This window comes from Idiotropiscis lumnitzeri, chromosome 13 (assembly GCF_059441095.1).
Source record: "Idiotropiscis lumnitzeri isolate Australia: NSW breed Sydney's pygmy pipehorse chromosome 13, RoL_Ilum_1.0, whole genome shotgun sequence".
Classification (NCBI taxonomy): Eukaryota; Metazoa; Chordata; class Actinopteri; order Syngnathiformes; family Syngnathidae; genus Idiotropiscis; species Idiotropiscis lumnitzeri.
The window spans coordinates 16,526,844-16,548,391 of NC_142403.1; the positions used below are offsets into that span (position 1 = coordinate 16,526,844).

General features: G+C 42.6%; 1 protein-coding gene across 2 annotated transcripts in view; it reads right to left on the reverse strand.

The window, feature by feature from the left end:
- Positions 1-3,480: 3,480 nt before the first annotated feature.
- Positions 3,481-21,548, reverse strand: part of plpp3 (phospholipid phosphatase 3) — a 30,943-nt gene continuing 12,875 nt past the window's right edge. Inside the window, exons 2-7 of one of the 2 annotated variants that reach the window (XM_088313637.1) lie at positions 17,684-17,838; positions 14,971-15,063; positions 14,636-14,823; positions 13,944-14,001; positions 9,740-9,916; positions 3,481-5,281 (exon numbers count right to left, since the gene is read on the reverse strand). In XM_088313637.1, coding sequence (XP_088169763.1) covers positions 5,153-5,281; positions 9,740-9,916; positions 13,944-14,001; positions 14,636-14,823; positions 14,971-15,063; positions 17,684-17,838 — 800 coding nt within the window. In that variant the 3' untranslated portion in view covers positions 3,481-5,152. Of the gene's footprint in view, positions 5,282-9,739; positions 9,917-13,943; positions 14,002-14,635; positions 14,824-14,970; positions 15,064-17,234; positions 17,393-17,683; positions 17,839-21,548 lie in introns of both variants that reach the window. The other variant, XM_088313635.1, reaches the window with a different exon arrangement.

Here is a 21,548-nt window from a genome sequence, read left to right on the forward strand (position 1 = left end):
TCAAAGGACGACAGCTAAGTTGGGTCACAATCCGCGCGGAATTAGCACATAAACAAGATGAACCAGGTTGAAGGCGATGACGGGCGAGATTTAAGAATTTACAGTTTATCTTGGCATCCATTTTCTCGCTGATAGCGCACTTGAATGATGCTTAACATAAATAATCATCCTAGTTTGCGCTCATGTTTCACGCCTCCACTGGGCGCAGCGTGACGAGAAGGATTGTCCAAGGCGAATGCTTCGAGCAGCTCGTCGACACCGGGCGTGATCGGTGACCGCTCATGTCAGGCAGCTGCACGCGGAGGGAAAGTCGGAGACTCAGCCAAAAGTCGCGCCAAGTCGCAACGCTTTGAAGCTGGAGTGGGAAATTACTGTATTTGGGTTTTTTCTTTTCTTTTCTTTTTATTTATTTATTTTTTGGTGCTCTGTTGCTCAGTTTGCACAGTGTGGAGTAGTTTCAAAGAACCAACTACATTTATGAGAAAAAAATAAATATTTGTAAAAAAATAAATAAAAAAATCTAAATTTGTATAAAATTGAAATCAAAATACATAATACAAATACATGACACAATACATAAATTCAGAATAAATAATATTTTAAAATGAAATTATATATATATATATATATATATATACACATATATAAATAATTGAATTATGGCAATAAAAGACAACTATACAATAAACAATAAAAAAATACAGAAAATTATAGAATTAAAACAACATTTTCCAATAAGTTAAAATACCAAAATTACAATAATAATAATAATCATCATCATAAAAAAATCTGATTAGCATAATATATATATATATATATATATATATACTAATTATTTTTAAACAAATTGACTGTAATGCCTGAATATTAATTACATTTATTTATACACATACTAAAAATAATGAATAAATAATATGTCTTATTTTCAGCGTCTAAACGTGTTAATGAAATAAAAGCGGCATATAACAAAAGAGTCAGGAGGTCGTCGATAAGCAAACAAAAGTTGTCGCAGTCATTCGAACGGCTGCGACATGATTATGGCGCCTTCAAATGGGAACGCAGGAATGAGGTTAATCCATCCTTGCTGCGTGCCGCAATTAACACGAGCCCCTCGTCTGAGCACGTTTGAGCATTTTCATTTGCAAAAAAAAAAAAAAAGTGCCAAAAGAGACAAAGACTCGCTGTTCTCATGTCGGCTCATCGTCACAAATTAATCCCGGATATTAATCCTGCTGCTGCCGCCTACGCCGACAAGCTTATTGGGCGACTGAGAGCATCCAGCACCCCATTGTGTCCTCCCAAAATAGGTTAATACTTTTTTCTAATTTTCACTTTGGAGCCTGAAAATATTTTTTTTTTTTGTTACCGCTCCCACCTCTGACAACAGCTGCTGGGAATTGACGGCGTTTTGCCGCCTTTTTGCCGGGCTGAGCGACGAAGAAAAAAGGCCTCCACAGTCGCACAGTGGCACGCTTGTTAAAAATCACATGGTTGGATTTCGATATTTATTTTGAAAATGGCTCGCTTTCGTATATAGAAGCAGTGCATTGGCAATAATATTTTGTTGCTGTGCCCCCACGTGCACGTTTAACGGTTCTATATTTAATGCAGAGTTGGGGTTTCTTTGTACAACTTGACTTTTAGGGTGATTTGAAAATCTAACCCTGCCTTGAAACCCTAATTTGAAACCCTAAACCTAATTTGAAACCCTAACCCTAGTTTTAAACCCAAATTTAAAACTCCAAGACTATCTTAAAACCTGAATTTTCAATATTAACCCTAATTTAAGACCCTAATTTGAAACCCTACCTCTAGTTTAAAACCCCAATTTAAAACCCTAATTTAAAACCCCAAGACTATCTTCAAACCCTAATTTTAAACATTAACCCTAATTTAAAATCCCAACTTAAAACCCTAATTTAAAACCCCAAGACTATCTTCAAACCCTAATTTTAAACATTAACCCTAATTTAAAATCCCAATTTAAAACCCTAATTTAAAACCCTAATTAGAAACCCTAACCCTAGTTTAAAAGCCCAATTTGAAACCAAACAAAAATTTAAAACCCTAATTTGAAACCCAAACCCTAGTTGTAAACCGTAATTTGAAACATTTAACCTAATTTAAAACCCTAATTTGAATCCCTAACTCAAGTTTAAAACCCTAAAAGGCACTGTTTCCCAATCAAGAGTGAACATCATCCATTGAATTTAATGCTAGCTGGAGCTAGCATTGTTAGCATTGTAAATAAATGCAAACAGAGGCCACACACACACACACACACACACACACGCCCGCACACGGGCGCGCACACACACACACACAGAGAGTGCCGAGAGGTCCAATGAAACGATTGCGGCCAGAGCGGGTTAGCCGGTTGCCAGCTCGGCTCTTGCCAAAAAACACGACCACAACACGGGCCTCTCTCTGGCTTGGCGCGGAGCTCAGCGGCCATGACAGGCACGCATGGCTGCGTCCAGTCAAGCCCGCCAGCTGTTCAGCAGGCAACGTTTTGGTTTTGACTCTGACGCTTTCAAGCTGACCTCAGAACAGCTGCCGCGTCGCTGTCGATGAAAGGCCGCGCCGAAAAATGTCAAACTCGGCCATCTTGCCATGTTTGCTCAACAAGGTGGAGGAAATATCGAAATGTTTACTATCAATGCTCATACTTGATGAATTGTGGTGAGTAAGTATCTCAGTCCAGCTCTTTTTTTTTTTTTTTTTTGCTTTGCGGTGGACAAAATGACACCGCTGGTTTTGGTCACAATCACAAACCATGAAGTGGTTTGCTTTGCTTTTTTTTTCTCCCAATCCATCAATTTACTTTTTCTTCTTATTTGAGCAATTTTCTTTGGACCGTTTGTGGGGCCACATAAGAAAAAAAAACTGATTCCATATTTTTAATTGCAGAAACCAAGTTGGTTATTTTACTTTGAACGGCACCATGCTTTGTGCATCTGCAAAAATACCAAAACATAGTCTAGCCTGCGCCTGTGCAGAATTAATCGCTTCGTGCCAGACTTGCACTATGTCACGGAAATACAGCCTTGTGCTTATTTTTAGGAGAATAAAAACCATACTTAAGTAATGAATCAGTTATTACACATAAATAACATTTTTTACCAAATATCTAAAAAAAAAAAAACATTCCAAATGATTAGATGCAATTGTACAGAACATTTAATTTAGCGATTCTTTCATACGCCACTAGAGGGAGCATGTTTATCTTCTGTGGTACTCGTACCGCGTTTGTAATCCAATTCTGACCCTTGCACTGGATTCTTAACAGTAACCTTAAACACGGAATAAATTAGAATTCAATCTTTATTTAACGAGTAGTGTAAATATATAAATATTTTCTTAAATTCAAGCACAGTGTTAATGTTAAAATTGGATACAGTATTACATCTCACAAACGTATTGGAGAAGGTTTAATAATTATTTTCATAACCAATTCATAATAGAAATGACAAACGTGCGTTCATATGAGCTTTTTATTTGAAAGCACACGTAGAAGAGCTAAGTACATTTTTGCAGAAAAACAACAACACTATTTCTTTTTTGTACAAAATACAAACATACAAAAATACGAATATGGGATTGAATAGAAACTGTGGATGTATTTACTGGGTGCATATTACAAAACATTACAATCTACAAGAGGTTGACTTGTCTAGATACAAAAAAAAAAATAGTCTGTCCACTGTTGCTTTTCAAGCAGCATTTTTTTTTTGCAAAGAACACAGGTCTGTAATCATAGTGGATATATCTAAAACATGTACACAGTTACTTTTTTTTAGTGATCTATACATTATTTATATATAATTTTATATATAAAAAAAGGAAGAGAAAACAACTTTGAGAGGCCATTGGACGGACTGTAACGATAAAGATGAGCAACAGTGTGTGTGCGTGTGCGAGGACTGAAACGGGGACAGTTCGACAACATATACCACAGTTTTTTTTAGAACCACGAAACACAACACGGACACACACACACACACATTTGGGGCAGTGTGCATGTGAGCGGGTGACACACAAAGGGTTCATTCACAGCGCATAATGCTTATGCATCCGCACACACATATTCACAAGATGTAGAAGCGCGCACACACGCGCGCGCGCGCACGCACACGCACGTTGCCAATGAGTGACTAGGGTGTGTCAGAGCCCTTCCCTGCCAGCAGAATGAGCCCAAACCATCCCAACGTGATGTGCCAGATTGGCTGTCAATCACCCTGACCCCGCCCCCTCACAATTCTTCCTGTTTCGGAAGCCAATCAGAACGCCCCGCCCACCCCGAGCAATGAGGGAGGTCGAAGGCACAGCCACGCACGCCGCTCACTTAACACTACTTACAAAATGAGGATATTTTGCTTTGGGGTGACATTTTCTGGAGGGAACCGAAAATGTTCTGGAACTTTTATAGGTCAACTCAATTTGACTTTCTCAGAAAGTCAAATTAAGATCACTTATAAGGGTTCAACTTTAAACTTCACCCAAGCAGAATATTCCAAACTTTTTGTGGTAATGTAGATGCCAGGGGTGGGTCACCCCCCCCCCCCCCCAACCCCGATTTGACCTAAATCTAAAGTAAATGCAACATCCCGGGTTTTAAGCCGCACTGAGCGCGCTCAGTAGAAAGCCCGACGAGCGAGGCCGGTGTAACATTCAAAAAAAGCGTCGTCGGGTTTACGCTTTGACGCGCCAGGCAGCGAGTGGTAATCATGGTCGATGAACTTTAACAAAAAAAAAACAGTGCTTTAAATTACATTTTTCATCCTTCCTGTCGCTCAGGAAATTGTTGCTGCCACTCCAAGGCCACAGAGACTTCAGAGAGTAAACAATCGCTCAAATTCCTTCTCTCCCTTCTGCAGGAAGTTTGTTTTTTTTGTCTCTTCATTTTCATTATTTTGTCATTTTATTACCTCTTTCAAGCTCCGCCTGTCGTTTTTCAATTTGTTTTTCTCGGATCTGGTTGTAAACTCGCCTCACCCGCCGCCGCCCCCCCCCATCCAGAATGAGAGGGGTTAAGGTTGGAGGTGCGGTTTTTGAGATTGCCCTTTAGCTACATTCTATTGTCCGATGGGAGGTGAGCGGCGACGTGGTTGGTCGCGGGAGGACGAGGAAGAGGAGGCGCAGGCGGTCTTCCTCACACCATGTTGTGGTGGTTGTTCCTGTCGATGATGTCGGACGAGGGCAGCAGCTCCTTCTTGATGGGCGACGGAGGGGACGGGGTCGCCTTCAGCCTGGGCTTGAACAGGTCGGACACGTAGTACACCTGGCAATGACGAGAAAGAATAGTTTGGGATTTTTCATTAGAATTAGTTTTCATTTCATTTTGAGGTTTGTTTATTGAATTGATTTACTTTTAATTCATTTTCAAAAGGGTGTTGTTATTATTTGTATTGATATTTTGGTGGGGAAAATGCTTTGTTTGGGTTTAGTTTTTTTTATTGGTATTAGTTTTAGTTTTTTTTTAATTTAGTATATTTCTTGTGTGGACGTTTAGAAACAAATCACAAATAAGTATTGTCTAGTAAAAACTCAACAAAAACTATTTTAACTCATTCACTACCAGCTGAGTAAAAAAATATTTGTATTGATTTTTTTTAAATACTTTGGTTGAGTTTAGTTTTTTATTAGTATTCATTTTAGTTTTTTTTTTTAGTATACTTCTTGTGTGGATGTTTCGAAACAAATAATGGTATGTATTATGTAGTAAACACTCAACAAAAAAAATATTTTAAAATAGTTTTTGTTGAATTTTTACTTATTTGTGATTTGTTTCTAAACATTCACACAATAAATATACAAAATAAAAAAAACTAAGACTAAAAAAAAAAAAACCTCAAACAAAGCATTTTCAAAAAAATAAAATAAATCAATATAAATATTTTAATTTACTCAGCTGGTAGTGAATGAGCTAAGATGAGACCACCTTAGATGTGATAATGTAAAAAAAAAACTATTTGTTATATTTTCATAACTTCAATTTCAATCAACAAATCGCTTTGTTATCCAATTTATTACAAGATTGTACATCTTGTCCCTCGGCAAACATTAAGAGAGCGAGAAGATGAATTAAAAAAGATCTTTCATCCTGCTGAAAAGCATCACGGTAAAATCTGCATGACCTCACATATTGCAACGCTCTCATTTTGAGCACGAGCAGGTGACTAATCCGCCAGACGGAAGTGACCTGAGCGCGGCTCACCCAAACATGAAATGGATATTTTGGCTAATCCCCAATTGCCATCCACCACACCGGCCACAACTGGCCGTATGACGGCGGAGGAAAGAATGGCAGAGAAGAAATCTCTTCCTGTGATCCGGATGACATCATACAGGAAATGAGGCATCGGGGGAACAGGAAGTGTGGAGGGTAATATGGTCAAAGAACACTAAACGCAACTTCTCAGTCACCGCTCGAACAATGAAATTCCCTCCAAGTACGACGTGACATTCGCTGACCGCGCAATGACCTTCACGGGTGACCTTTGCCAAGCGGATGACATCACTGCACGGCACACAGCTCGGCCTTTATGCGACGAAAAGGCGTCTGTGTGTGCTCATGAGATTGTGTGACTTCATTACGTGATCAGCCGAGCGCCAAGTGTAAGCCCGGCTTGAAACTTGGAATGCTTCCAAGTCACTTGCTTTTTAGTTATGAGGCGGATTTTATTTATGTGACATCATTGGTCTTACTTGTTTGCAGGAAAGCTGCATCAGCGATGACATCAGTTTAAGACTTAACGAAATAAAAGGCATGGGTGCGAATGAGTCACATTAATACAATTTAGCGATAATAAATCAGATGGAAAAAAAATATGGTATATTTCTGGAGACGGGGGGGGGGGGCCAACTTGGGTAGGAGTTCCTTCATGTTCCAATTAATTTGCTCTTAATTTGAAAAGTAAAATGCGCTGTTCCTGCCAACAGCATGAAACACTGATGCCAGTGAGCGGCAGAAAAATGACCTCAAGACAAATCTGAGTCAGCGTTTTACACGGCTTTTTACTGTATAGTATTTATTAAATGAAAATAACTTTATAAATGACGACAGCTCAAAATGACCGAATGCACTAAAAGATACAACCAACACTGTCCACACAAAAAAATATATATTTGAACTCATTCACTGCCAGAGATTTCTTTTTTCAATATTTTTAAGGGTAATGTTGGATTAGGATTATGAAATGACATAAAAGTTTTCGGCTCATAGTTTACGGGTTAAACTATCATTATAGGCAATTACATTTACGTTGCTATTTCTGGCAGCTCTCAGACTCTTTTACTGTAATTAGGGGGCGAGGAGGTGGGCTTGTGTGTTCGCCCCCCCTCCCCCGTTCGTGAGACGTCATGGGAAGCCATCGAGACACTTTTCCCATCGGAGACAGCTGTGTTGCCGAAACCTTCGAACTTTCACCCCCTGAACCTGTCACGGTAATGAACTTAACGCCATTTCCTGTGCACACAACGCGACCACTCTGCATGTGTGTGTGTGTGTGTGCGTGACCCCAAGCCTCAACGCGTGCGTCCCAACCACAATTGAAATGTCACGGAAGATACATAAAAGGACACCGCGTCACACAGAAAGTTAAGGTGTCAGCAACTCTCAGTCGTGAACTTTTCAGTGTAACTTTCGAGAGCGACGATCCTGCGGTGTGGTGCGTTTTAGCTAAACATGTTTAAGACGTTCAACTCAGTCTGCGTGGGTCGCCACGTGCGTGCGTTGTGTACCTTTAAATTCGAGCGCCTCCCACCTTGCCTCCCCCCTTCGTCCAATCGCTGACCCGACGTCTCAACCGCGGCGACAATGAACTCTGAAAAACAAACGACGCAGCTTTCTACCGCCACAGCTGCTTCCTGCTGGATGTGCTCCTCTCGACCTTACTTGGCCCGCGTGTTGAAAAGTGGGTCATGCCGTCTGATAGGAACTACCAGGGAAGCTCCTCGGGCCGCTTCCTGTTTTGGATTTCGCCGTCATACGCCGCATCACGGCCTGCTTTGGTTTTTCAGCATTCACGATCGGAATTTGGTTGATCAAACCGCGGTTTAATGAACCATCATCAAAAAGTCAGACGTCATCCGTCATTTGAATGAGCGTGTCCGCACTTGGCCTACACTTCTGTGTGTGTGTTTTTTTTTTCATAATTTATAGCCGCTTGATGACGGGGTTAAAGAGGTAACTGCAGCCGCGGGGCAGCAATAAAGTCAACTTTCCACCGTCATTAGTCTGGGTGGTTTCTGTTTCGGAAGACACATTTCGACAATCCCACGATGGACCTTGGTTTTGTTGAGGACACTTATTCCAAAAGATGGATCACTTGTCATGAAAGTGTCACGTCTTTTATTGTGTTGATGCCACAGGTGTCAAACTCAAGGCCCGGGGGCCAGCTCTGGCCCCCGACCTCATTTTATGTGGCTCGCAAAGGGCAAATCACGTGCGTATTTTTGTCTCAGCCGTCTCATGCAGACCGTGTACAAAGGCTCTGCACAATGTGCGGCAAAATTAAATTCAAATTCCATAACGACATATTCATTATTGTCACTTGTCACCACTGTCCAATCAGAAGGCGCCTCACAGGCCTGTAACGCTAACCTCAGCGCTTTTTGTGCATGTCAAGTGTGATGTTGTCCAGCAGCCGAGTGAAGCACACGCTTTATAGTCCATTGTTATTGCGCAAAAACTTTGCTGGCACTTGAAGACCGACTCCGTACTACGTGGCAAAATGTGTGCGTGAACTGCGCCAAGCTCCGTCTTGGCGCCACAATTCCCCTCTCGCCAAATTTTTATAAATCAAATCCCTTCCGCGATGCACGGTAGTGTGTGTGTGTGTGTGTGTGTGTGTGTGTGTGTTTATACTTCTTCCCAGAGGCAGTCGACTTAAGCCAAGGGGCCCACTTTGCCCCCCCCCAAAAAATCCCCAAAAGTAAAATAATTAACAGTTTCATCCCTATTTCAAAGGCTTATCATCTCTCTTTTTCCTCTCCTCAATTTTGGCTCCATCTTGCTCTCCTGCACGATGATAATGATGATGATGAAAATCATCTTGGGGCATCATCCACCCTTTCGTCAAGAGTAGATTTACACTGACACCATGACACACACACACACACCCCCACACACATGCATCAGCAAACAAGCTGCCCGCAATGTGTTCTTCATTAAACTGCTGGCCGGGGGGGTGCACAAGCCAAGCAGGAGACGAAAGAGGAGGAAAAGTCACATGTAATCCAGGTAGTTGTGGATGTTGTTGTGATTGATGTGAATTTCTCAAGCAAGTAATATTCATCTGTCAAACTCAAATACACAGTGGGCCGAAAAATAAAACTTGAACAATTTTTTCAAAATAATATTTTTTTTTTTAATTGAATTTTTTTATTATAAGTGGTTTTATTAATGCAACACAATGTTTATTTTTTAAAATGACTATTATCGTATAGAATTTAAAATGGTATTGTAGTCCTTTGGCATAGCCTCAGGGGCCAAATATAAATACACTGCGGGCCAAATTTGGCCCGCGGGCCAGAGTTTGACATGGTCTTAGTTGAAATTTTTTACACTGCAAAAATTCGGGGCGGATTTATCGAAATACGTTGCTCATGTCATTTCTTATCTTTTTTTTTTCTAGTGTTCTAAACCAAATGCAATTTCCATCACGACATTGTTCCCATGAAAATTTTCACCGATCCGTGCGCAAGATACGCCCGGATGAAGCGTGCGGACACTCACGATGCAGTAGGCCACCAGGGCTCCCTGCACGAAGCCCGCCAGCACGTCGGTGGGGTGGTGCTTGTGGTCGGAGACGCGCGACAACCCGGTGTAGAACGCCATCATCAGTAGGGTGAACTGCAGCAGCGGGCGCAGGAGACGGGCGCCGCGCCACGTGAAGCGGGACTGCAGATAGAACTGTAGGAAAGAGTACAAGTATTAGAGTCACGTGATTATTTGACAAGATTGTGCGGTATATTTTATCGGAACATCCATTTACTATTGTGCTTGTCATGTTAAAAAAAGTCAAAATTCTATAGTTTATTTAATTTTTTTTTTTATGTTTTTCCCCACTAACTTTCTATACGCATTTTTTTTTTTTTGCACCCGAGTGAGTCACTTTATTTAGAGTATATGTTGATATGGAGACCTGATTCGATACATCCAACATGCTTTGAGAGATAAAAAATCGAAAAGTGCAACCAATCGTTTTTTTTTTTTTTTTTTTAATGCAGTGAAAGTAACCCAATATGATACATTTTTATCGCATTTACATTACTGATTTTTTTTTAACGCATTTTAATATATTAGAAAGCAAGTGCAATGGATAAGACAAAAATATTGTTTCAAATCCATCCCTCAATGTGTGAACAATAAACAAATCCCGCTTTTTCTAAACTAACAGACTCGTCATCTCACAATATGAATGAATAATCGTGTACATAATAAAATTAATTTATAGTCGTGGCTTTCTGTCGAATAAAAAGCAGGATGACGGCAGATGACATTGAATCACTTTCGAGAAAATATAATACTTCCTGTTTTTGCAGTTCTTTTAAATTCACGCCGTCTCGTAAGTGTGCCACCATGGAATTGGCATCCGATAACAAACGAGAGTAAAAGCAAAATAAAGTAAAAGTTTTCTCAAGGAATCCAGGATGGAAGGATTGACTGTACAAGTAATTGTGTGCTTAAAATCTCAAATTTCAAACGGACTGTCTTCATTGGCAACATAAGTACTTCATCTCACTTTCTCCCGTTGACGTGTAGCGACGGCTGCGGTTGCACGGCCGCTCGTTATGTATCCCCGCTTCGACTTTCTCACCCTGCACCTGCACGCGCCGGCCAACTCATTGCGGGCGCGTTAAGTCTAGACCGAATCAAAGTGGACGTGGCCGAGGAGAAGTGCAGAGCTTCACACACTCTCAACTGCCCGTGACCTGGACGGGCCCGTTTCATGGCTGTACGAGCCAGCTGTGAAAACATCGACGTTAGACGGAGAGAGGGAAAAAAAAAAAAAACAGAACCGCAGGAACGTACACACTGACGTCCGGCGTTTTTAGCGATTTCTGTCCTGAATGGGAGGTACAAGGATGCAGCTCTCGAGGAGGTTCAAGATCAAGCGGGATTTTCGCGCCGTATTCCCGCACGTACGATGAAGCGCGAAGCGGTGAGGTCAGACGAGGTGCCTCAGACATCCTCTCGTTTACCCTTGGCTTCCTGTTTCTCATAGAAGCGGGCAAAGGCTCTGCCAAGGTCTGCCCGGCCCAAAAAGTCTGACGTGTGAGCGTCTTATAATCAGTCATGCTAACAATATCTGCAGCCAGCCGAGAGTCCCGCCAGGCGTAGACCCCCGAACTGCTCCGGCGCGTTTCCTCTCGGACACTCTATCATTGTTACTTCTGCCGCGTTTCGGAAAGAGAGGAAGGGGATCACTCCCATCCCTCCCGGTCGTGTCGGGGATTGTTTAGACGGCAGACTTCCTGTGCGGCGGTTCTCAGGTAGTCGGGGCGAGGACGAGCCAGCCGCAGCGGCAACCTGGCAAGCGCTTGGCTGACATCCTAAACCTCTTGACAGTTTGTTGAGGGCCGATGAGGGAGGGAAATTAAAAATGATAAAAATGTGACGGATGGTGAGCATTTTTGACTCCGGTTTTAATGGACGAAATGCTCAGAAAAGAGCAAAGTCTGTTACGGTTTTTTTCCCGGACTATAAGCCGTTACTTTTTTTCCTCGATTTTGAACCATGCGGCTAATACAACGGTGCAGCTCTTCTGTGGATTTTTCTTTCGCCACTAGGGGCGCTCTATAGTTCAGAAAATACGCTCAATAAATCTCCATTTGTTTCTTGGGTCTGTTCTGTTTTAATGAGAAAAGTTGTTGCCGTGATAAAAGGCACTGTTTTAACAAATGTACATTTATGTGCATTCACAGTACAAAATCGTTCTGTACAACAACATAAAAAAACCTGCGACTTATAGCCTGGTGCGGCTTGCAAATGTTTTTGTATTTATTATTATCATTTATTCATTTATGTATTTATTTATTTATGTATTATTAATTATTTTATTTTATTATTTATTTTAGAATTTATTTATTTATTTAGTTTCAAAAAGAGTTGCTGCGGTTTATAAACATGTGCGCCTTATAATCGGGAAAATACGTTCCAAAATAGACCATCAAAGCAAAGCCTCTGGACGACTTGGCGCTCAACAGCCAGTGTTTACGTAACGTTCATCTTGCACATATTGGACATTCTATAGCAAGTATGCAGTTGTAATTTCTCAAGCCTTTCTTCATGGCATCATTTGAACAAAAAATTTCTTTACGGCGCAGGTTTCACAGATTCACCGATGTGTGCCGCAGTATAGCGCCAACTACTGGCGAGGAGGACTTACTCGATATTTTCTTTGTTTACATTTTTTCAAACATACTTAGATATATGCATTGTATTGCATTTTTTTTGGGGGGGGGGCATGAAAAAAGTGCTTCAATTTACGGCCATGATTAGTCCATTAAATGGAGGGTCCAGGGTATGAGTTTCTAGAACACGCTCTAGCAACACATCTGTGTGCTGTTAAAACTTCTGAACCTCCTCACACTCCCCCAAAAAAGTGCTGGTGTCACCCAAACGAGCTGATCTGAGGAGAACAACAATAAAATACAGATTCCCACGGCAGAGGCAAAAAAAAAAAAAAAAAAGCGACGCAAAGTCTGGCGGTTCCGAAAAGCCATCCAGCCCATTCCGGTAACATCTTCTCCCCACTGCCTCTCTGGTTGCTTTGTTTCAAAGAGTGCGTTAAATGAAAACACACACAAGAAAGGAGAAAGAATGAGGACATGGGCTTGTTGTTTTACATGACCCCCCCCCCCCCCCCCCGCACCCTCCTCCTCGTCTTCACACCAGGGTGCGAAAAAAAAAAAACAACATAGCTGTGGTCAGGACTGCAAATATCACACGCATGTTGTTTCTATTTGTCCAACAAATGTTTGGATCTTTTACTGAAGGTTGTATGGGAGGCAAAACCCGGTGAAGACGAGACGGACATACGATGGGCATGTTGGATAAAACACACCAGCGGCGTGTTTAAGACAACCGCCAACGTGTCATCTCGGGATGTTTTCGTTTCTGCTGCAACCACATCAGGCGTGGATTGTTCCCAGGGAAATGTTTCCTGGGTGGGCGGATGATGTTTGGGGGTGACAGCCACATTCAGCGAGTGCGTATTTTGGTGTCAAAGTCAATGTTACAGTTCAGTGATCACATCCTTTTTATTTTTTTTATTATTATTTTTTTAGGGCTGTCAAAATGTAAGCATTAACTCAAGATTTTTTTTTTTTAATTAACGCTATTAAATATTTAACTCAGTTTTGTTTCCTTCAAAAATTTATTTGCATATCTTGCAAAGCCAAATTTCATTTAAAATAAACTTCATACTTAGACATTTTACATTAATTATAATTAAAGATATTTAAGTAAAATCCTGTTAAAAGCTTCTCAAAAAAATTGTAGAACAAATTCGATTAATCGCATTTCATTGTAAATTAATTAACAGATTTTTTTTTTTTTGCAATTAATTAGCTCTCAACATGGAGCATCTAAGTTTCCTGCAATGTTTACCCGACGCTCCAATATGTGGAACACGTAAAAGGCGGTTTTGTATGCGCGGAATTTGGACTTCTGGAAGCATGACATTCCTTCAGGGTGCTGCACCCAAGTGGACCCCGACTAACAGGTGGGTGGAGGCACGTAAGAAGCGCACCGGCAGCTGCCCGAAAGAAAACAGGTGGCGCGTATCTTGCCATCCCTAAAAGGAGGATGTATTTTTTCCCCCCGCCCCTTCATTCGGGCGCACCCACACGGTGGCTACAATTATGACATATTGTCTCCATGTAAGGTCCCGCAGGCATCATCCAAAGTTCATCCACACGGGAGAGCAACTTACTGCCAGGTAGAGCATGGTGAACATGGAGAACGAAGCGTGCCCAGAGAAGAACGACTTCCTGTGGAGAGAGAAATATCACCGTTCAATAGAGGAGTATTTGCAACAAGTAGTGCTAGAATTCCTTACCAAAGTCGTCTGAAGAAAGTCAGACCAAGACAAAGCACAATAATTGCAAAAAAAAATAAATAAATCAAGGAAAACTCACAGGAAAATCCCGTTATTCGTGTATAAGGCTGAGTAAGCACGGAATCTATATTTGAATATAACATTAAAACGAGTAAAAATTGGAAACATCTACATCTATACATATGTTTTCTTACGTAAACATATTGTTAAAACAGTGCCTTTTAACGTGGCAACAACTTTGCTAATTAAAACAGAACAAACCCAAGAGGGAAAAAAAAAATCTGATTTATTTAGCGTATTTTCTGAACTATAGAGCGCCCCTAGTGGTGAAAGAAAGAAAAGATCCACAGAAAAGCCGCACCGTTGCCGTAGCTGCACGGTTCAAAATCTAGGAAAAAAGTTGCGGCTTATAGTCCGGGAAATAACGAAATCTGAACAAATGCATCACAGTGAGTCGCACTGTGAATCTTCCATTTATTGGCGACTAACAATCTGCTTCAACTCATGTCATCTCATGATCCAAATCCAAACTTTGGTTGTCCGATGACTCCAGATTTCCCACCCACCTCGCCTCTTGCACGTCACTCTCTTTGCCGCTGCAGGTGTAGTCGGTGATGTAGCCCAGCGAGCAGTTGATGGCGGCGAAATCCGGCTTGCACACGTCCAGGAAGTGCGGCCTCATGCGTCCCACCGACACCTTGGCGATGTCCGTGAACGACTGGCTGATGGCGCAACCGAAGATAAACACTCCTATCTGCGGGACGATATTCGGACGGCGAAAGCCACGTGGAGTCGTAGTTAAAACTCATTCACTGCCAGCCCAGGTGAAAAGAACGCACTTTCCGACGTCTAAATCCGTCAATGGCAGCGAATGAGTGAAGCACAAACGTCGAGCACTCACCTGTTTGTAGAAGGCTGCCACGTACGGGTTTCCCACGAAGGACTTCGTCCCCTCGTGTAGCTGGTGAATCCTGTAGGATTCTCCGATCACAATCTACAAAAAGAAGACTCTCTCAAGGGATTGGCCGGCGCTTTTCTCGAAGCAGATGACCATGCGACATGACGTTTGACTCATGCAAGAAACGACAACAGAATGACGACAGGACACACACATAAAGACACAATGAGCATGGCCTGCCCTTCCCTCAGGCAGTTTGGATGTGATGAGAGAATATTAACGCGTGTGCAGGAATGATGGGGCCGAGGAGGCGGTGGAAGGAGGAAACCCCTCCGGTGTGTTTTTTAGGCGTGGTTCGCCTCTAAATGGACAAAGAGCGTTTTACATACAGTTAAAAGCACGACTGTCGAAAAAAATCCTCGGGTTAATATCTCTACCATGAATGGGCTGACTTTGATGGCGTTTAAATGGTACTAATGGTGGACCAAACCCTCGAACACCCCCCCCCCCACCTCCCGTGATTCGTGCGGTATTCCAACCAAAGTGGTTTGACGTAGCCTCGGGCCTCATGAAAAGGCCCCGTCTGTTCTAGAGGAGGCTTAAGCCCAACGAGCCGTCGAGCCACAGTGCCTGTCAATCACATCAGAACCTCCAGGGATGTCTGACTGACAGGCTGGCCGATCTCCATCTTTCAAATCCGCCCCCCCCCCCCCTTACCCCTCCAGCACAAGGCTTCAGTCTCTGACTTCCACCGTTTCAACCTGACCATCTTCTCGAGGCTCAAACGCCCAATCAAGTACGCTTACCCCCCACCGGATGGGTGGTCATCTGGCAGCACGCGCGTTTATTAGTGTTTGCGCTATTGTCTGTGAATCGCCGCAGATTATAAAGTCCCACTCGGCTGATACGCTCCTTAACCGCTTATTTGGACTGTCAACATTCAGACTTCTGTCTTCTCACATATTTGTGAGCCCACGGTTCCTCCTCCAAAGGACCGGGTTTATCTGCGATCGTCGGCGAGGACTCGCCAACGACGCCGCTGCAGGGAATTCCCTCGTTTAGACTTAACGGAGCACCGTCGGCATGGCAGCAGACGCCACTAATGGAGCACAGCTGCGCCAGACACGCCAGCTTTTGCCCGCACATGAACGTGAAACTGGCTGAACTGTCACAAGCACGCGGTCTCCTGGTTCTAATAAACAGAAGAGCTGAGCGAGTGCTCCACGCCGCACAGTGCTTGTGTGTGTTTGCGCGTCGCAGTCTGGGAACTTTTCATGGAAGGTTGTGCTGCAAAGATCATCGAGCCTGACCACGTGCCACTAATTGACACGTACAAACCCCCACCGCATGTCATTAGAGCATGTTTCCACGAACCCTGACATAACCACCCCCCTTTTTCCTCCCTTCCCTCTCAACAACAAAGTCAGTGGGACAGGAGTTGAGCCACGAGAACGAAGACGCAATGGGACGATTTGTTTTGAGACCTGTTCAGGAACTCATTAAAATTAAATAAATAACTCTTTGGTGTTTGGCAAGCACACACACACAGAAACACTTGCTGGAGGCAGGGATGGGGGGACTTTCTCACTACGACTGACTCACTGGGGGGGTGGAAAGAAATTCGAAACAAATAGCTTTGGGATGATTCAAAGTGGATGGAGTATGATTGAGGAAGTATGGAAGGCGGAGGACATGGAAAGCACATTGATAGCAGAGATAACACATTGGCAGAGATGGGATCAAGTCACGCGTGTATTCAAAGTCTGGTAACCTCTTTGTACATACTTTCAACACCTCATCGTGTCTCAAGCCAAGTCCGGTGTCGTCGTTAACTCTCTCGGGTCTCATCTTTTAGTTTTTATCAAAGTCAAGTCACGTGTCATCAAAACAGTGACTCAAGTCGCGATGACTCAAGTTCCCATCTCTGTATCCTAAACTAAAGTGGAGCTGCTATCATTTAACTCATTCAATCCGTAAGACATATATACGTTTTCAAAATTGTAGTCCCCGCCTCCCGAAGACGTATTTATACGTCTGAGCATTTTTTTTTTTTTTTGCGTCATAGCTCCATGTTTTTATACGTTTAGAACACAATATTCTGAAGGCCTTGCACGATCAGTCAAAATCCAGAAAAAAAACGCTGTGATTGAGGTGTTTCCTCTCGTGAAAATGGCTGGGATTAAATGATAATGACTAATTGAAGGGGGGGGGGGGTAAAAGACTCAAGTGGAAGGAGAAAACAAAGGTTGGTGTTGAGGTCGACTTACAGAGATGATGGCAATAAGAATGCCAACACCGCAAAGCATGGCATCGCTAATGGTGTCGCCCTCTTTTTGGGGGTAGCGGATGGACTCGTCCGAACAGTAAAACCCGCGCTGGTACGGCTTTATGGTGCTAGTCTCAATGATCAGGAAAGGCAGGCTAGCTACAAAACAGAGAGAGGGAGAGCAAGACAGGAAGAAGGAGAGAGAGAGAGAGAAAGCACCAGGTCAGTGACACAGACATAAACAGGAGAAAGCACAAGGAGCGCCCCGGCACGACGGGCTCATGGGATACGGCAGAGGTGGGCGGTCCGAGGATGGCATCTAACGGCCTGTGACTGATTTTCCTTCTCGAAACTTTTAGAAGTCAAAATGCACTCAAGAAGCCCCCTCGCCTTCTGCCTTCCATGGTTCCCAAATGCGTTGGGCGCTCGTTGTGGGGTTGGGCCACTTACAGACACCGCGGGCAGTGTCAACCCAACAGACGTGAGCACCGAGGAGGGCACGGTGCTGTTCTTGTAGGGGTACGTCAGGCTGGAGTCACCGCAGTAAAACCCCCTCTGGTACGGCCGAATAGAGGTACGGTGCAGAACAAGGCTGGGCAGCATTGCTACACACACACACACACACACACACACACACAAATGGATGGATGGATGATGATACACTCATACACATCTTCATTGCTAATCAGCACCTGCCGCACGTTAACTCACCTGGTACCTGAAAAGAAAACATTAATCGCTCTAACGGGAGGCAAACACACTCTGGCTGCTCTGATGACAGACTGACACTGAGCTGTTTATCTGTTGGCAGGAGACCCCTACCCCCCCTCCAACTGTGTACCACCCCGGCAGAGCAAATAGACATACAGGAATCGGGAGGTCCATTACCGGAGACAAAGGATGCAATTCCAGTTGAGGTCTCTGCTTGGTTGTCAACAAAGGTAAATTGGTGGCGGTACCGATACTGCCTTAACACTGGTATCGGATCGGCGAGTACCAACATGTATGGTCCCGATACCGGCTATCGGCATTGGTATCATGCTTCAAACGCTCCAAATTATATTTTTAATAAATTTAGCTTTCCTATGGGACGATGATTAGATGATTAGTTCAAAATGTAAAAAAAAAAAAAGCATTTTCATAAGCACAATTAAACATAAATATGCCTCAAAATTTCAATCAAATGTCATCTTATAATTTTATATCCAAGTGAGTATGAAATTCTTTAGAATGACCAGAAAAATTTTGCTGATATTTTGAGTTTCAAAAGTATCGGTACAGTATCGGTATCGGCCGATACTGCACTTACATATAGCTGTATCGGTATCGGGACCCAAAAAGTGGTATCGGAACAACACTACTTTTATTAGCCCATCGCAGTAGTAATTCTGATGACATATCAAAAAAAAAAACTGAACTGAACTGCGCTATTTAGGCGAAAAAAACCCAGAACATGTTAGGTCATCTTAGAGTTGACTGTTTCGGGTTTACAGGAAACCAAGGTGCCATTCCAGTGAGATGTCTCAATTTGCGTCCCCTCACCACCGCCCACTCTTTGCCGCAGCTATAAATAGCATTTTCGCTGCAAAACAAACCGACACTGTAGAGTTAATACTCGCTGCACAACAGGCAAGGAGAGCGCCACTGCCAACTACAGGAGTGGATGTGCAACTACACTTTATTGTAGTACGGCGAGGGGGAAAAAAAGCATGTTCCCCAGGGTCACATGCCCCTTCCCCCACTGCTCACCCACAACGAGAACAAGCGCGATAGAAAATGGATAGATCAAGACCTCACATACCACCAAAGACATCAAAAGTCCAATCCCCCAAAATCCTGGCGCGCAAACCTTGGCTTCAAACGTGAGGGAATTTTCAAATGTGTGCATATTAAAACAAACATATCCAAGCCCACCCAACTGTGGAACATTTTTGCGCATGAGAGCATGTTTGGCGCGCCAGTGACTCATAAATAGATGGAGATGAAGACACCGAGACGTGCCGAAGATCCACTGACATCCGACGCCAGGCAGCGTTCTCTTTCGTGTCTTTACGATTCGGGTCAAAGTGTGAGCACCCCCCCCCCAATCCTTGCACGTTCAAACCTAATGAGGCTAAGAACCGCACAACTCGCCTCGCTCCTGACGGGACTGAGTTACTGAGGGCCTGTCCTCAAAAACACACCAGTTACAATGTCTCAAAAGGAAAAGAAAAATAAAATTAGCATGCATCTGATCCAGCATGCCAGGCTTTGACATCTGTTCCCACTTGGGGCAAGAATGCATTCCCTCAGGTGTCAGACTGACCACTGATTTAATGACCGAGCCACTTCTAATTGTGCATTTGCACGATTGGGTTGCATTTTTTGTCCTCAAAGTGAGCCCTGGTGCCGGTGAAGGTGGTAAATGTAGTTGAGACTTGTAATGATGGTGACACTGCAGCAGGTGGAGACTGATTTTGAGTCATGGTCTTGAAAACAACCAAAACCAAGAGATGGGCAAATTAGGGCAACAATCAACTTTTTGGGGATTGTTTTTGAAAAGCTGCTCTACAAAGTACTTCTAGATTTATTGCATTAGTTTAGTCTTTTTATTATTTTTATTATTTATTTTATTTTTTATTTATTATTTTATTACTTATCATTTATTATTTATTATTATTTTTTATTTTTTTTAATTTTCCATTCAATTTTCTACCGTAATTTCCGGACTATAAACCGCTACCTTGTTCCTCGATTTTGAACCATGCGGCTTTTCTGTCGATTTTTCTTTCGCCAACTCTATAGTTCAGAAAATTCGCTAAAATAAATCTCGATTTTTTTTTTCTTGGGTCTGTTCTGTTTTAATTCACAAAGTTGTTGCGTTAAAAGGCACTGATTTAACAATCTCTTTATGTACCTTTATGTGCATTCACAGTACAAAATCGTTCTGTACATGCAGCAAACAACATTTTTTCATCATAGAAAGCTGCGGCTTATAGCTTGGTGCGCCTTGTATATTATTATTATTGTTTTAATTTTAAAAAATATATATGGCCCGGAAATTATGGTATTTATAATATCTTATATACAAGTTTTAAAAAATGTTTACCATATCTATAAATGACTTAGTTTAAAAATCAGCTGAACAGAACAAAATCTGACCTCGACCACTAATTCAATTTCCCCAATGAAAAAAAAAAAAACCCGACTCAACAAACCCGCCAACCTCACAACATCGGCAGCTGAGTTAGCACCCTGCCATGACATAATCAATATTCGTTTTTACTACTCAAGAATAATAATAATCAAATTTTAAAAGCCTTTGGATGAGCTCGAGATGTAGATTTCATCGATTGACGTTAAATCCTGTCTGCCGTCGAGCACCATGTGACCATCAAAAGCTCTCCATCCTCTTGGGTCAACTGTTCATCATGTATCGAGGGAAACCTCATGAGACGAAAGGCATCCGCAGGATTCTGCTACGGATATTCCCGTGAGTCGTTTAGCTTAATGCCCGAGAGAACTTGGCGGCGCTTTAATACCGTAAACGCCGTGAAAACACCGGCGGGTGTTGTGCTAATGCCCAGCGCAAAGCCAGCACGAGTTGAATGGTTTTCTTCGGAGTGGTTGTGTGAGGGGGTTGGGTGGGATTCTCATGCTAATTCTGAGAAGGGAAAGAAGGTTAGTGGCTTAAAAGTCATGAGAAACACAACCGTACGCACGCCAACTAATGCTTAGCGATGCGAGGACACCCTGGGAAACTTGCTCGCTGACTCAGTCAATAGAAAGAGAACGTTTTTAAACGTTTTGACAATGAATGAAAGACTCTCTTCTCTCGGGATGCCGCGACATGCCAAAGTCATCTGCGCCACTGATCGAAACTGTTTCTCTGTCGTGACTTGTCCTCGCCAATTTGTTAAAAAAAAAAAGAAAAAACAGTCCGGGTTGGGAAGCACTGCAGAGAAGCAGCAAGAACACGGTAAAGTAAAAAAATTAATCAATCAAAAAAAAAAATACATTCTTGTGATGGATATTTGAACGCCAGAAGCTGGTGGGTTTGAAGTTGGTTCGAGGCCAGGTGTGGGCAAACTACGGCCCGGGGGCCACATGCGGCCCATAAAATGCTTTAATCCGGCCCGCAAAACTTGAATAAAAATTTAAAGAATAAACCTTGCTAATGTTTTCTTTTCTAAATAGTGTGGTTTTTCAAAGACATATATTTTGTTGTAATGCTTTTGTTCACTTTCATTTCAAATTAAATGTTTTTTTTGTTACCAAAACACTCCATCCATCTGCTCCCGCTTTAACTTCCTGCGCAAGTGAGAAGAAACATGAC